We start from the raw sequence: 14,675 nt of genomic DNA, 5'->3' as shown, positions 1-14,675 counted from the left end.
CCCTAAGTTTGGGCTAAGGACATATTGTTTGAACAAACAATAAAACATGTCTAAGAAGAAGGAATTAACAGCCAAAAAACCTTTAGAGATGCTTTCAGGATCTCAGAAGACATCATAAAGTTCATTTTGATGTGGAAAAACTTGAACAGGGGGTTGATTTTAACATCAGTCACTTGAGTGAGTTATTTCATGTTTGCCTTGAAGTTCAGTGAGCAGACAGATTTTGAAACAGAACAAAGTGAGAAATTGAGTGATATTAAGGTTGATTCATAACTTAAAAACAATCAGTGGAAAGACCATTGTCACTCACAACTGGGTTTGGACCAAGATCCCACTGAAGGCTTCCTTTGGCCTCTTCCTCAGTGCACAGCTGAGAGATGAACACAACAAACTTAATAACCACACAAATTAAAAAAAATTTTCTCTGGAGCAGGAGGAAAAAGTTGCATCAGGCTCTTCAAGGACTAAATAATTTTCCACAGACTTCCCATTCTTTGGTAAGTGTTTTCACACCCACTTCTGAACAGTGCTCCCATTTCTCAAGAGAACAAATCTATGGAACGCATATGGCCACCAACAACACCAGTTGTTGGACCCATCAGGCAATTACAGATCTTCTGTATTAGAACCATTTCGAAATAACTGTTTAATGTGTTAATCAGAAATGCCTGTCTATCTACAGGTCACTGTGCATATGAACACAGAAAACTTCCTCATTCCCAATTACCCCCCCTTTGTGGGTTTTGAAATGTCAGCAAATACACGGTAGAGAATTTTATAATTACAAGTTCTGATAAGAGTTCTTGTATGTTTCCCGATGTCTACCTTGGAGTCTGACTTGTTAAGGGCAGAGCTGCTGCAAAAAAGGCTTTGCAAGGGTAGTGAGACTCAAGTCCAGCTGAGCTGTGCCACTGACTGTACCCTAAGAAAGTTGCTTTCAGAGGTTTAATAAAAAGTCACCCTTCCTCTCTTCCTACATAAAACTGCAAACCACAACCTGCACCATCATCCCATACTCACACACCAACTTCCTATTTCTTAAATCGTTCAAAAGAGAAATTACTTTAAATTTCTTCACTAATTTCATTCTGAACAATCTCCCTTCCTGTCCTACAAGCTTGACAATGAATTTCAACCCAAAGCATACAAATAGGAAACACCTGATAGAACCTGATTAACCATCTTTTTTTTCAGCAGGTCAGAACCTTTTTATCTGCACTAGTATGCACAGAAATTCCAGTTTTAAGTTATTTTTTCCCCACCCAGACCTATTTCCATTAAATATGCAGGAAAAGTTGTCCAAGACTGCCAACTCACATCATAAAATGTCTCTTGTTACTGGATGTATTGTTAGGTGAGGACAGAAAGTCTGAACACCAAAATATTTCCACCCTTAGAAAATCATTCTAAAAACAAAATCCCTTCTGCAATAGGGATAAGGTCAGGAAGGAACTGCTTTTGCCCCTACCCTATTGGCAGTGGCTGAAGTTCTGCAGGTCTTAACTGAACACCCAACACAGCACAACAACAAATAAATGGAGAAAATTGCTCTAAAACCCATCAAATCATCCGAAGTTAAACCCCACATTGCACTGCTATCACTTCTTGCTCCAGGATCACACCCCCATTCCCATACAAACCATGCAAACATACACATCTCGCTCCTTGCCTTGGTGAGCAGTTTGCTTCTTAACTTCATTCCTCCTGTATTTAGAAAGTTTTGGCTAATTTCTACTGCAGATGCATTTGTGGACAACTGGTATTTAGACAATCTCAAAGTAGTGATATCTTACAGGTTAATTCTCATCCAGCTCTGCAAACCAGCTCTTCATGAGAGCCAGTCTAACCACAATGTCTTTAGCTTAGTCTTTTCTAGGACAGATGAGCCAAAATATATTAATCTTTTCCCACAAAACAGTACATTTAACCTCCAAGTTCTATCAGCACCAGCAGAATTCTAGATTTACCCTAGACTGGAGCTGAAGCTGCCCACCATGTTTAATGACACTTTACTAAACTCTCCTCTCTATACTGATAGTATCCCATCAGATGCAACTTGGGAGCTGCTCTTTTCCAGAGACATTTCAAGGTGTGATTCATTTCCCATCCAGTTAAATAACACATATACATTTCCTTTACAATCCCTGACTGACAAATTCCTTTGCTCATTCTTAAAGCCGACAGGTAAAAAAAAAAAAAGGCCCTTAGGAGCACATACTGAATAGAAATGACTCCAATCCCTGGATCATCCCGTTTTCCTGACTAATGACCAAGTCCCCAGGTACCAGCAGCACTTCCCAAAGCAGTGCAGCACAGGAGGTTTGAAAGTGCATCCCTCCACGTAGCTTTGGTTCCAAGACAGATCACTGAAGAATATCCTTAGTCACCTCTCTCCTGCTGCCAGACATTACATCTCCTGGCACTGGGGCACAGGAGAGAAAATGAAATATAACCTATGTCCCTAACACAGCACCTGATGCAAGGATTGATATTGCTTCCCAAATTAACAATGGACATTTTCCTAATTTGGGAGAGGGACTTTCCTCTACCTCTCTGAAACTTCTCATTTTTAAACATGTTACAAACCACTCCAGTGACCCAGTGAAACCACAGTGCCACTCACTGCCCCCTTCAGCAGCTGCCTCCTGTATGAACAGGTGAGGCAGGGTCTTATGCCAAGAGCCTTGGGGAGGGAAGACTTACCTAAGTTCTGCAGTCCTGTTCTTCCAAGCATAAATATGAACTGGAAGTGTGCAAGACAAGGTTTAGTGACGGGGGGGGATCAAGATACTGATCAAAAAGCTGCAGTACAAAACCGTAACTAGGACATTGTGATGTTCCACCCCTTCTCAGCAAGAACAAGGGAAAGTTTAGTTGTATTTGTGCTTATGGATTTCTTTTTCATTGTTACCAATTAAGAGGTGAAAATAAAGATTTAAAAATGCATTTTTAAATAAAACAACAGATTTTAACACTAATTCTTTGAACAAACTAAGAACAGATGCTGTTGATGTAGGCAGGTTCTCCTTCTCCTCTGTGACTTAATACATACAAATTTAATATGGTCAGCCATACAAAATACAGCAGCAACTACGTTAAAAAAAGCCCAACAAAACAACAAAAAAACTTTCCTGAGAGCCACCTAAATGTGCTCCTTGCACAAAAACAAAACAGCAAAAACTGACAGCCTGATGAAATAATCAGCTCTCACACAATTGCCAAATGTTATTCACTAAAGAGTTCTATTTAACTTTTTTTAATACAGTATTATTTAATACTTGCTTTTTAAGACTAAATTAACTAATTAGATCACTTTAATAAATATTTTCTTAAGACACAGAGACTGCTTTAAAAATACTAAAACGCTAGAGGGCTAGAGAGAGAGTTATCGTCAATCATCAGTTCAGAATTCTTATTAATTGTGTTCATAACTGGCCATCTTAAGCACCTGTGCAAGAACTGTCTGCTTTGCTTCAGCAAGTCTCAAGTTTTAAAAGTAGAGTTAGGATTAGAGGCACTGAATATAAGTATTTCTAAATAGAGAGGAATTACTCACAACAGCTACCAGGTAGTTGCTATGGCAGCTGAGAAATAAAATCAAGGTTGTCAGGAAAGTGTTTAATTTATTTAGAAATATCCTGAGCAATCTTTTAATATCTTTGCTGCAGATGGATGCAATGATTTGTATGAGAACTGGGCAATACAATGCTGTTCTACAACTGCCAGCGTGGAAAACTTCTTTTAATTGCAGATAGGCACAGAGAACTTCAGAACTGCCCAAAAGGCACCGACGTTCCCATCAGGAAACTGAACGTTCTCCTGCAGCCAAGAGCCTGTGGCTGCAAAGGAATATCTGCTGAGGGGCTCCAGCAAGCACAGAAGAAATGCCTTTGTCTGATACTCCCTAGAAGCCAACACAGAACACAAAGCCCTTCCATAGCCACATGTTGGGGGGGGAATGTGGTGTCTGTCTGAAGGAACAGCCTCTATGAATTATCACCTCTGTGCCAGCTGCCCAGGTAAGGCAACAGAGCACAACTTACTTTAAACAAAGAGAACAGCATCAGAATGAAGTACTTTATGTAGCACTGTCCCTTTCCTTGGTACACAAGAATAGGTATATCCAGGGCCTGGATGCCCAAACATTCCTTTCTATTCCACCAGAAACCTCTTTGTGGTATTCCAGTTGCAGAAATAACTGATTTTTCTCCCACCCAGCTTACATCAATTGGGACAAGAAGTTTATTGCCTTAATCCAAAGGCAAATCTTAAAACTTTGTCTGCAAAACTTTAACAGGAGCACAGAGAAAACACACTGTGTTTTTTTGGACAGAGACTGCTCTAACTGAACCCAAACTACTAAAGCCCAAAGGCATAAGCTCAGAACAGTGACTCATGCCAAGAAGATTATTTTTGCACATATTACTTGTGGAATCAGGATAATTTACACTGCTATTTTGTCCCCTTTTTTTTTGTCAGCGCACCTCCCTACAGCAAACCCTCAGGTCTACACTTTCTGCAGACTATTTGCTTCGAAATGCACAAAAATGACCCCTCCAGCCAGCAATGACAGATCTACTTTTGAAAAACTGATATGCCACTCCTCACTTGTAGTAACTAAACTCCAGATATAAGCAGCATTTTTCACCTATTTTCCTTCTCTGGAGGATTATCAACAAATTTCAATTACAGGAAAAGTAATTAAAGCTACTCAAGAATAAAAAAAGCTTGCCTAGAGATCACCCAAACTTGCACAACTGAGCCATTACCTCAGCCCTACCTACAGGTGTGTTGTCTGCAAAAGGAAAATCCCCATCCTTAGAGGAATATTCTCCAGCCCAGGGAACACTCATTGAAATAACACTTGTTTTCATTCACTGCTCTCTTTTCCACATGCCTCTTCCAGACTTGTTTACAACCTGAATGGAGATTTCCCAGCTTTTCTTTTCAAACATCTGCGTAAAAAAAATTAGTTCACCCATTTTTTGGATCAAGGTAAAACAAGTATTTTCCTATTTGAGCACACAGGCCAAACACAAACACAGCACTGAATGTCAAACCCTGCAACACGGCAAAGAAAAAAAACTACATAAACAGAAGAAAAACAACAAGATTCGAAAGACACATAATTATTTTCTCAAGCACCTATTACAATTATAGCAGTAAGTTTGGTCCTAGGGTAACAGAGGTGGCATTTCACCAGCAGATAAGGTATAAACTGAAGTACAGCATCAACTACATTGAAAAACCCCAACAAAACAACTTCATATTCCTGGAGCATCCAGCTGAGATGTAACAGGGCTTGTTAACTTTAAATACTCCCAATGACCAACAGACACGGCAACAGGATTGGAAGCAATGACTTCCAGGTGTTATTTTCTGCCACTTGTTCATATTACCCTACACTTACAGGTTCTCATCTGATGCTGCATTTGATTTTTTTACACAAAAGTGATGTACTTCATTTCTCTTTCCTTCCTCTCTTCACTGTGAAGATATGTGAGCTGTACTAAGCAAAATATTTGACTCACAAGATGAAAAATTAACAAGAAGTGGTTTATTATTATTATTAACAGAAAGCTTTTTAACAAAGAGGCATTAAGGCTTCTAATTGCTCACGAGTTAATTGCCAAGATCCCACTTTAACAGTCCCGGTTAACAGATCATGTAGCAAATTTGTTGATATTTAAAAAAATATTTGTACAAATCAATCATCACTACACACTGTGGAACTTAAAAATCAATAGATAACTAAAAATTTAATGAGGCGTTTAGGTAACTAATCAGGGCAGCAGTAGTGGCTTTTATTATTATAAAACAAGACAACAGTTTAAAAAAAATTAAATCGAAATGAGCAAAAGCGAAGTAAAAGAAATCCTGTATCTTCCATTTCATTAGATGTAACATTTCTGCTCTTATCAGGGATCTACACGCTAAAATAACAAACCAAAGCCGCCAACGGTGATGCCTCAGATTAGAGCAACCACGATGCCAGACGACTGTAAAATCTGATTTACCAAAACAACGAACAATCAGCGCAGCCCGCACGCACAGAGGCCCCGGGGCCGGCCCTCCGCAGCCCCCGGCCCGGCAACCTCGGCCGCCCCCTCGTCCCCCGCGGCCGGGCAGGTGCAGCACCGACGCCCCCTAAAGACACCGCGGCGCCGCCGGCCCCTTCCCAACTCCATCCACGCATCGCCTCGCTCCGCAGATGGAAACGCAGGGAAAAGGGAACCGCGCGCTTAAGTAGATTAAGGGCTCAGCGACTCGTTTTCTGATTATTTGTGCGATCCCGACCCCAGCGCGGGCCCCCGAACTCCGCTTGTCGCTCGCTTCGCCGCGGCGGCGCTCGGGGAAATAACACGAACAAGCACACACAGAGCGCATCCAGCGGTGCGGGCAGGGCAGGGGAGGCACGGCCGGGCAGCCCCCACAGCCCCGCGGGCAGCGTTGTCCCCATCCCGCCCCCGGCTCCACCTGAGGGGCAGCGCCGCGACCACCGCCGGCCCCGGGGGAGGGGAACAGCCGCCCCCCCACACGCACAGCACAGCCCCCGGGGTCCGGCGGGGAGAGGAGGGGGTGCGCGGGGCGGGGGAGGGATGCGGCAGCACCTACCCACGCCGTATTTCTCCTCCTCGGTGGGACTCCACATGCTGCTGGATGGCTCGGCCGCGGCCGCCGGTCCCCGGGCAGAGAGCGGCGGGCGGGCGGGCGCCGCTCATCGAGCGGGGGCGGCTTCTCCTCCCCCCGCGCTCAGCGGGGGCGCCGCGCCGGCAGCCCCCGCCCCACGCTCCGGCCGGGGCTGCGGGCAGGGGCCGCTTCGCCGCTGCCGGGGGGCGGGGGGAGGTCGCCCCCCGCCCGCCCGAGAAGCACCGGCCGCCGCGCCGCTCCCCTCCGCGGCCGCTCGCCGCCGGCCCGGCGCCTCTCTTCGCGTGGCCCTGCGGGCTCCGGCCCTGCCGACGCGGCAGCCCCACGGAGCTCAGCGGCCCCGGGCCCCCTCCTCGTCGTTCTTCTTCTCCGCCTCCTCCCGAGCCGCCGCTCCCGCCGCCACCGCCGCCTGAAGGACTCGGGGCTGCCGCGCCCCCCCCGCGCCGGCGGACCTGGCGCGCACGCGCGGCTCGCGCCGCCTCCCCCCCCCCCAGCCCCGCGCGGCCGCACGAGGCGCGCGAGGCGCGGGGGCGGCGGCGGCGCGTGGCCTTTGAGGGGGGAAGGGGAGCGGCCGGGCCCGGGGCATCCTCCCGGCCCCGTCCGCATCGCATCCCCGTCCCCATCGCACCTGCCGGCCCGAGCGGCTCCCGGCAGGTCGGCCCGCAGTGCAGCACCGAGCGCGGCCGTGTTTGTCAGCAGCGGGGCCAGCCCGACCCCCGGCCGCCGCCCCGGGCTGCCCGTGACACACCCCGGCCTCTGCCCGCCACTGCCCCGAGCTCGCCCGGCCGAGCTCAGCCGCCCCTGGCAGCGCTAACCCCAGCCACCACCAGCGCTGAGATCAAAATTTGGCTCTGTGATTTAATTTTCTTGTTATTATTAATCTCCAGAGCTTCTAAAGAGCTGGCAAAATTCGCAGTTTCCACGATGAACACATATCCATAACGGGAACCACACTTTAGATTTCATCTCTAAGTTCAGCTTTCACTTCCTTCTATAAAAACTGAATCTGAATTATTCACAGCAAAGGAAAAGCTGAAATAAGTTATACAAAAGTTCTCCTGCAACAGAAATTTTGCTCACTGCAGTATTCCGACGGACCAGCGCCCTTGCCCCAGTAGAGCCTCCCGGAAGCTTAGGGAAGAAAACACTTTTTATACAGCCTTTTCAGAAACCTTTGTAAACAGATTACTCCATGTGAAGTCTTAGGATTGCACTAAACTTTTAAACAATATAACTTCAGATGTACCCAACACTTTTAATAGAATATCTGTTCTCTGATTATATAATAAAACAGAATGAAAGTCATCAATTTGCACTACAGAACTTGGGTTGCTGTGGAAACCTTCATTATTTATTTCTTTAACACGTGCAACTACTGTTTCCCCACCGAGCAGGTTTCTGTTTGGGTTTTGGTTTGGTTTTGGGATGTCGGGTTTTGTTTTCCTGTGTGGAGTGCAAACAGCAAGTGGCCAAGAACTAAGTGTGCTTGTACATTATTCATTTAGAAAAACCAACTTATTCTATCCTACCTTAATTCATATTCACATTTAGGCATTTGTATTTACAATAGCTCCATTCCTTCCCTTCCTGAGGCACTCCCACAGCATGCAGAAATAGCTTTTTGAAGGGACAAAGCATGACAAAGTCATTGAGTTGCATCTGTTGGAGATAGGCTGCTCCAGGGTTTGAAAAACTAGTTTTGGTTTTTTATCTCTGTATATGTCAATAATAAATATGTTTTCATCTCTTCCTAGTACTTTGGGAGCAGAAAACCTCTGCAGTGACAGGAACTGGTTAATTCTTCCAGGTTCTTTATCCCACAGTCTCAGCCCTTCAAGGATTCTTCTTGCTGCCAAGCTGACCAGTACTTAAACTGATACTTTTCTTGCTTAAGAAAAAACACAGCAGACTTTTTTTCCAAACTACAACCATGTCTAAGTTGACTCGTCCTTTAAAGTAAACTTGGAATGAAGGTGAACTTGGGAAGGCAAGTGAGAACCGTCTAAGGCTAAATAAAAACTGAGGAGGACACCAAAATAGCTGGACAGAATGGGACCTGCAAGGACCGAATAGCATACAGAAAGCACTTTAAATAAAGGCCATCAGTATGCCCTGATCATGGACATATGAATGCCAGCATTAACAGGGACACTCACACTGATGGCACATTACCTGTATTTGAAATACAACACACATTATTGCATGTTTATTCCTGACACTTTTCTGCACTGCTGCTGGTGATACCTATTTTCAGAGAGAGTCAGTAGATGGCCATATGACCCACACGTCTTCAGAAAGAAAAAAAGTCAATGTACTTAACTGTAGAGTCAGTGGAATGCAAGTTTGCATAAGTTAAAAGTTACCAAATACATTTACACCTGTTCCTCTGATCTCTGCATTCACCCGTTTAATGAGGCTCCTATCACCTCCACAGAAATACTGATTGCTTCAGTAAACACTGTTAGCTTAAGTGTAGCAAGGAAGAAACATCTTCACACAGAGGCAGAGCCACAAATCTCCCAGGCACCAAGCTGGAATTCAGGATTACCCACGTGCAAAGGAGAGACCAAAGCAAACAGCGACTGCTGCAGAACAACTGTTTCTGCTGTCTCTTCTCTCTCTTAACAGAGCTCACTCCTGCCAGCTTCAATACTCATACTACTGTGGAAAGCATAGGAAAAGCAGAGAAGTACTGTAGCAAGCAGAAACAAGAAATTCTCAGGGTTATATGCCCCAGGGTTTTCTTTTTTTCCTGGAGCTGTTTTTGTTTTCCCTTATAAAGTTTGCACATTGAAAAAACACCACAAAACTGGAATCCAAAGCTGACTTCTAGTTAAGGTTTTGTTAAGAAGTTTTTAAAATTGACATCAGCAATCAAACTAAATTTTAAAATCTGATATAAATGTCAGAGCTCCTACAAGAAGAGCTTCTGTTGGTGGGTGTCATGGATCCCAAAAATGAATGATTTTCAGAGAGGAGGGCCTCCCCTTGCAGAAGTCTTTGAGGTACTGTTCTGTCACTAAATTCCTGTGTTGCACTATATTGAAATAAAGGCAAATACAAGCTTCGAGACCTTATTTAAATGAACAAGTCAAGTCAGCAGAAAAGCACTAATCCCTGAATAACGCTGTCTAAAGTTACTTAATGTCCACTGCGTTCAGGAGCTGTTATGTCAGAGGTATTGTGAGTTGCTTATGGTTCTGTTACTGCAAACACAGTTGTCCTTATCCAAACAGAACAGGCAGCAATGTTTAACACTGTGTTAATTAAAATACATTAGAGAGTTCATCCTATATCGTCCCGTCTTGCCATAATATAGATGTGATCTGAAAGACAGCTGGCTTGGGATTGGAGAGATTTGACACAGTTTCTTTCTCTTAAATAGATCAAGGGAACTGCACAATCCTTTCAAATGCTCTGCAAGGGACAATGGAAGGTCAGAGTGCAGAAAGCAGAGAGATTCTTACACCTCCCTGCAAGTAGGTTTTTCTCAGTTATCCCAGCCTTAAGGCACCACAGAACATATCACCCTCCTCCCCTCTTTTTCAGGTAAGTGCAGCCCCACACTTTACCCTTTCTCCCCATTCTCAGGCCTATAGTTGCTGGTAACTTCCATTATTACTTCAAGCCTCTGTTTCAGTAAGATGGCCCAGGACCCCTGCTATCAGAAAAAAAAAATCAGGGATGAATTTCAAGTCCCTGTGACAGACAATTTGATTAAATTCCCTCCTTTTCTACACTTGAGGTTTTGACTTTTTATGTTTGTTTCTTTAAAATTCGTATCCTTCCCCTGTTGTTAAGATGAATTAAGCCACTGAACAACTTGACTTTCCCACTAAATTATAAATTCCTCACCCTGCAGGGAGAAACAAAGAGATGCAAAGCAAATCCACTCTATGGTCATCTGTGATGACCTCACAGGTCCTTTGAAGTACCAAGTGTTTCTACTTTATGCCTCAAAATAGGGATTCATGTGTCCCAAGAACTGAGCTATTCTTCCTTTGATGAAGTCATCCCCTGAAACTTTTAAGCAGGAGGTCTCCATTTTTGATTTACAGACCCAAATTCTATTTTTTGTCCTATTGCACAGGGCCATCTCATGGATTTCTTCCTTATGAGGGATCAAACCAGCAAATCAGGAATATAAACACAGCAAATGACAGATTTTCTCTCCAAGACATCACAGTTTGTGCCCCATAACTTCACACACCTAATTACTGTTTAATTGAGATGATTTCTGATTAGTGCTCAGGACTGAGGAGGATGTTAAAGTCCATTATCTTAAGATTCTTTGCAAATTTTTAATTCAGAATGAGTTCCTTAGAAACAAATCTGCTCCCAGCCTTCAACATTTCTTGGAGTGGCAGGAAAAGAAAGTAGACCTCCATACAGCAGCATCATTCCCAGCTTGCTGCTGTCACTCCAGCATTTATTCCTCACAGAGCACCTGAAGTAGGAGCTCATGACCAGCTCATGTTTAACTTCATTGTGTGAGATGCAGCAAACAGAACTTTCTGGTAATCCTGGGAACATCTCAATTACAATAGTTCTGGTGTTCCATTCTGGAATTTTTCTTTCCTGCAAAATGGAAGTCAGCATAAAATATTCCAGTTCTTCCCCTATTTCCGGTGTTGTCTTCCTCAGAGCAAAGGTAATCTAAAGTCATTGGAGGCAGAAAAAGAGGTGTTTTCACATCTTTTCAGAACATTAGACATGTGGGGTTAAGCATCCCCTAATAGAACCCTGCATAAGAATGTCCACTAAAACAAATTTACATAACAGGTACAAACATACTGTTAAAAGTTACTTTCACTCTATTTGTAACATTGCTTGAAAACAAATTATAAAACTAGAAAAGACCAGGACTTGCAGAAGGACGAGTATAGATCAGTGTGGTTGTGCCAGTGTGTACATTTGTATGTTGCTTGCATAGAAGATATCTGAATTAAATCAGGAGAATAATATTGAATTTTTTTTTTTCAGCATGAAAGTAGAGAATGGACTGACTAATGCTTTAATACCAATATGTCAAGCACAACTACCAAAAATTTACAGTGCAGGTGGTAATTATTTAGTCAGATGGACCTTCATATAAAAAATATCACAGATCACGCCGAACAAATGTTTTCCTGGTACTAAAGAAACAGGGGATTTTGCCTTTCAATTAGTAAAAAAAAGGGAAAAGATTAATTTAAAACTACTTGTTCCATGAATAATTAAAAAATTTGAGGAAAATACTATTACAGCTTCATTCTCACTTATCCTTAATGCTCTCACTACAGCAAATTACCTATTAAAAGAGTGAGAAATCATAGAACGTTAATTAGCACTGTTGTGACAAATTTATACCTTTTCCTATTAATTTCTTTTAATGTTCAGGATATAAGAAACCCTATCACAAGTAATAATTAACTCCTGTCTTATTTTGTGAAATGGGAGTTCAGAGGCATTTGTGAACTCTCCTTGTGAGTTTGTTTTTTCTGGTCTTTTTTTTTTTTTTCCATTTCTAACCTTATGCACGTCTTATAATTTATGTATTTATTGCTGTGAAAGAGATCTCTTTCATGCTAAGAAATTTATACTATTGAAAGACAACATCAGAGAAGTGCTTTCATCACTCATAGAAATGAGCATGTTGCTATTCCAGAGGCTGATTAACTGAGCTATCACACAATCAATTCTCAGCCAAATCTCTACAGGGGAGAGCAGGGTTTGGTGGGGGATTTTTAGGTGCTCTCTCTGATGTTATGGCTGTGTTTCACGGACAACAGAACCTTGGTTCGTACACAACATCCAACACACCTCCAGGGAACGAGGGCTGAGCATTCCGGAGTTCTGCACAGTTACTTGCTCGCCCTGTGCTGTGCGAAAAGGAAAAGTGACTGAGGTGTCCAGCGCGGCCGGGCTGAAGGGCAGGGCAGGAATCCCGTGTCCTTCCCGTGCTGTGCCGTCCCAGAGCTCCGCTCTGCCCCACGGCGGCCCCGCAGCCCCACGGCCTCTCCAGCCCCGGGGCCGCCGCTTTAAGGCGCCTCTGCCGTGCCCCGCTCGGCGCGGCCCCGCCGCTCCCGGCTCCCCGCCCGCTGTCCCTGGTGCTGGAGCCGCTGCCGGCCGGGCCCCGCTGGCCGCGGAGCTCGGAGCCTTCCCCCGGCACCAGAGATCCTCCGGCCGAGCTCCCTCAGCGCTCCCGGCAGGGCGCGAGGAGCCTCCTGTTCCCGCACCTCGGCATCTTCCAGGGAGCGCCAGCCCTGCCAGCCCCGGGCACAGCGAGCAGCCTCGGCTCTGGCCAGTCCCTGTGCAGGGAATACGTTGTTATCTGGAGATAAAACCGGCATTAACATAAACAATTGGAAAAACTGGAATTTAGAACTACTGAGATGGATAATTTGAAGTCATGCTGGACCTATCTGGGTTCACCCCATTTTTCCTTATGGGAATGCTGGAGCACACAGTGTAGCATCTGTGGGCACACTTCTCCAGCTCAGCTAATGAGTACAGAAAGACACAGTCCTGGCAAGGTGCTCAATACCCAAGGAACACTGTTTAACATTTCCTCCTATTTTACTGCCCATCCTAATCACATATTTATATTTGAAAAGTAAACATCCTATGTGTTTATCTGTAGAATTATTTTGATTACTTTTAGCTAGATAAATTCAGAATTGTATATATGTACAGTCAAAACAGTGCATTTTAATAGTAAAATAAATAGTGCATTTTTACAGTATATCAATGTTACAAATTTTAAAAAATTTAATTTTGTTAAGATGAGGACAATTGAACTGTCATTAGTTTGACAGAGAGCCAAATCAGGTTTCTAACTCTTCATTTCATGTGCCCAGAGTGACAAGTAGTTGACAGTTAAGTGTTCATATAAGCTTCATATTCCAAAATTAATTTGAAATATATCCTTGTGAAAGGCATCACTGTATTCCTATGTTTAAGAGATACATTCTATATGTGTTCCCAGCATGCCAAAACCACTTCAGTCTTCTATAAAGCAGACTTGAAATTTTGTGTCATGCATGTCTCAATACAACATATCCAAAAACACATGTGTCACTTAGGTTAACTGGGGAGGAAATCTGACAGAAATTTATTTTAAGAGCTTTGACCTATGTAATGAAACCAAATCTTCTTGAGCAGAATAAAAGAAAGCAGAATATTTTGTTACCTGACACAGCAGAACAATGAGTCAATTGTAGCAATTCTGCAGACTGGCATGTCCCTGAGTAAAAAGGATGAAGTTACTGTAAATCCATCCAAATACTCACATCCAGCTCTGGGAGTGAATCAGCACAAAGTGACCAGCAGCTGATTCATCTAAATAACAAAAGCCCAAACACCTCAGCTCTCTCCACACATAATTAATCAATAATCACACCAATTCACTCTCCTGCCATAATGTACAGCAGCCCAACTGGCCAAGAGCTCTTAAATACACCCAAGTGGTGTCTTCTACTAAGAAGCAGAGGAGTAACACCCACACATCTTCTCAATGGTGTTGAATATTCCCTTTTGCTTAACACTGTTCCTGGCACTTCAGCAATACAATAAGTACAGTTGTGAGAGATGCCCACCGTGCAAAAAGGACACGGATTCAGGTTCCCCCCAGCCCAGTGCCCAGCTCAGGGAACAGCCCCCAGGTACAGCCCAGCAGTAAAGATGCTGTCTGACTGCTGAAGACACACAAACAGCTCATCCCTGTGAGGCACCTTCCTGAAAATCAGGAAGGAATGTCCTGATGTCTTAAAGTGACTGAATCAGGTGATTGAATCAGTCAGCAGGAGCATAAGCCTAAATTAGACAGGTGGTATCCACATGGGGAAAAATTGCCATCTAAGATCGCTTTGTGTAAGGGCAAAGAATGTGTCCTTAGTCTCCTGTAAAGCTGTGCAATCAAATTGTAATTCTTTTATGTTCTGTTAACATACTAAACAAATAGCAACACAAATCAACATAGCTGCCAGGAGCAGGGTTGCAGAGCTCTCCCCAGAAGCCCTCCCAGAAAACAGCCCCTCTGAGGACAG

The 14,675-nt window shown here is 43.9% G+C and overlaps 1 protein-coding gene across 1 annotated transcript in view; it reads right to left on the bottom strand.

Annotated features, from left to right (window-relative positions):
• Positions 1-6,761, bottom strand: part of DOCK3 (dedicator of cytokinesis 3) — a 185,474-nt gene extending 178,713 nt beyond the window's left edge. The window contains 1 exon segment of the mRNA XM_032121102.1: positions 6,616-6,761. Within this exon segment, the coding sequence (XP_031976993.1) occupies positions 6,616-6,652 (37 nt within the window). The 5' untranslated portion in view covers positions 6,653-6,761.
• Between the last annotated feature and the right edge of the window lie 7,914 nt (positions 6,762-14,675).

This window comes from Corvus moneduloides, chromosome 11 (genome assembly GCF_009650955.1).
Source record: "Corvus moneduloides isolate bCorMon1 chromosome 11, bCorMon1.pri, whole genome shotgun sequence".
Lineage (NCBI taxonomy): Eukaryota > Metazoa > Chordata > Aves > Passeriformes > Corvidae > Corvus > Corvus moneduloides.
This window is presented reverse-complemented; position numbering and strand designations above follow the sequence as displayed.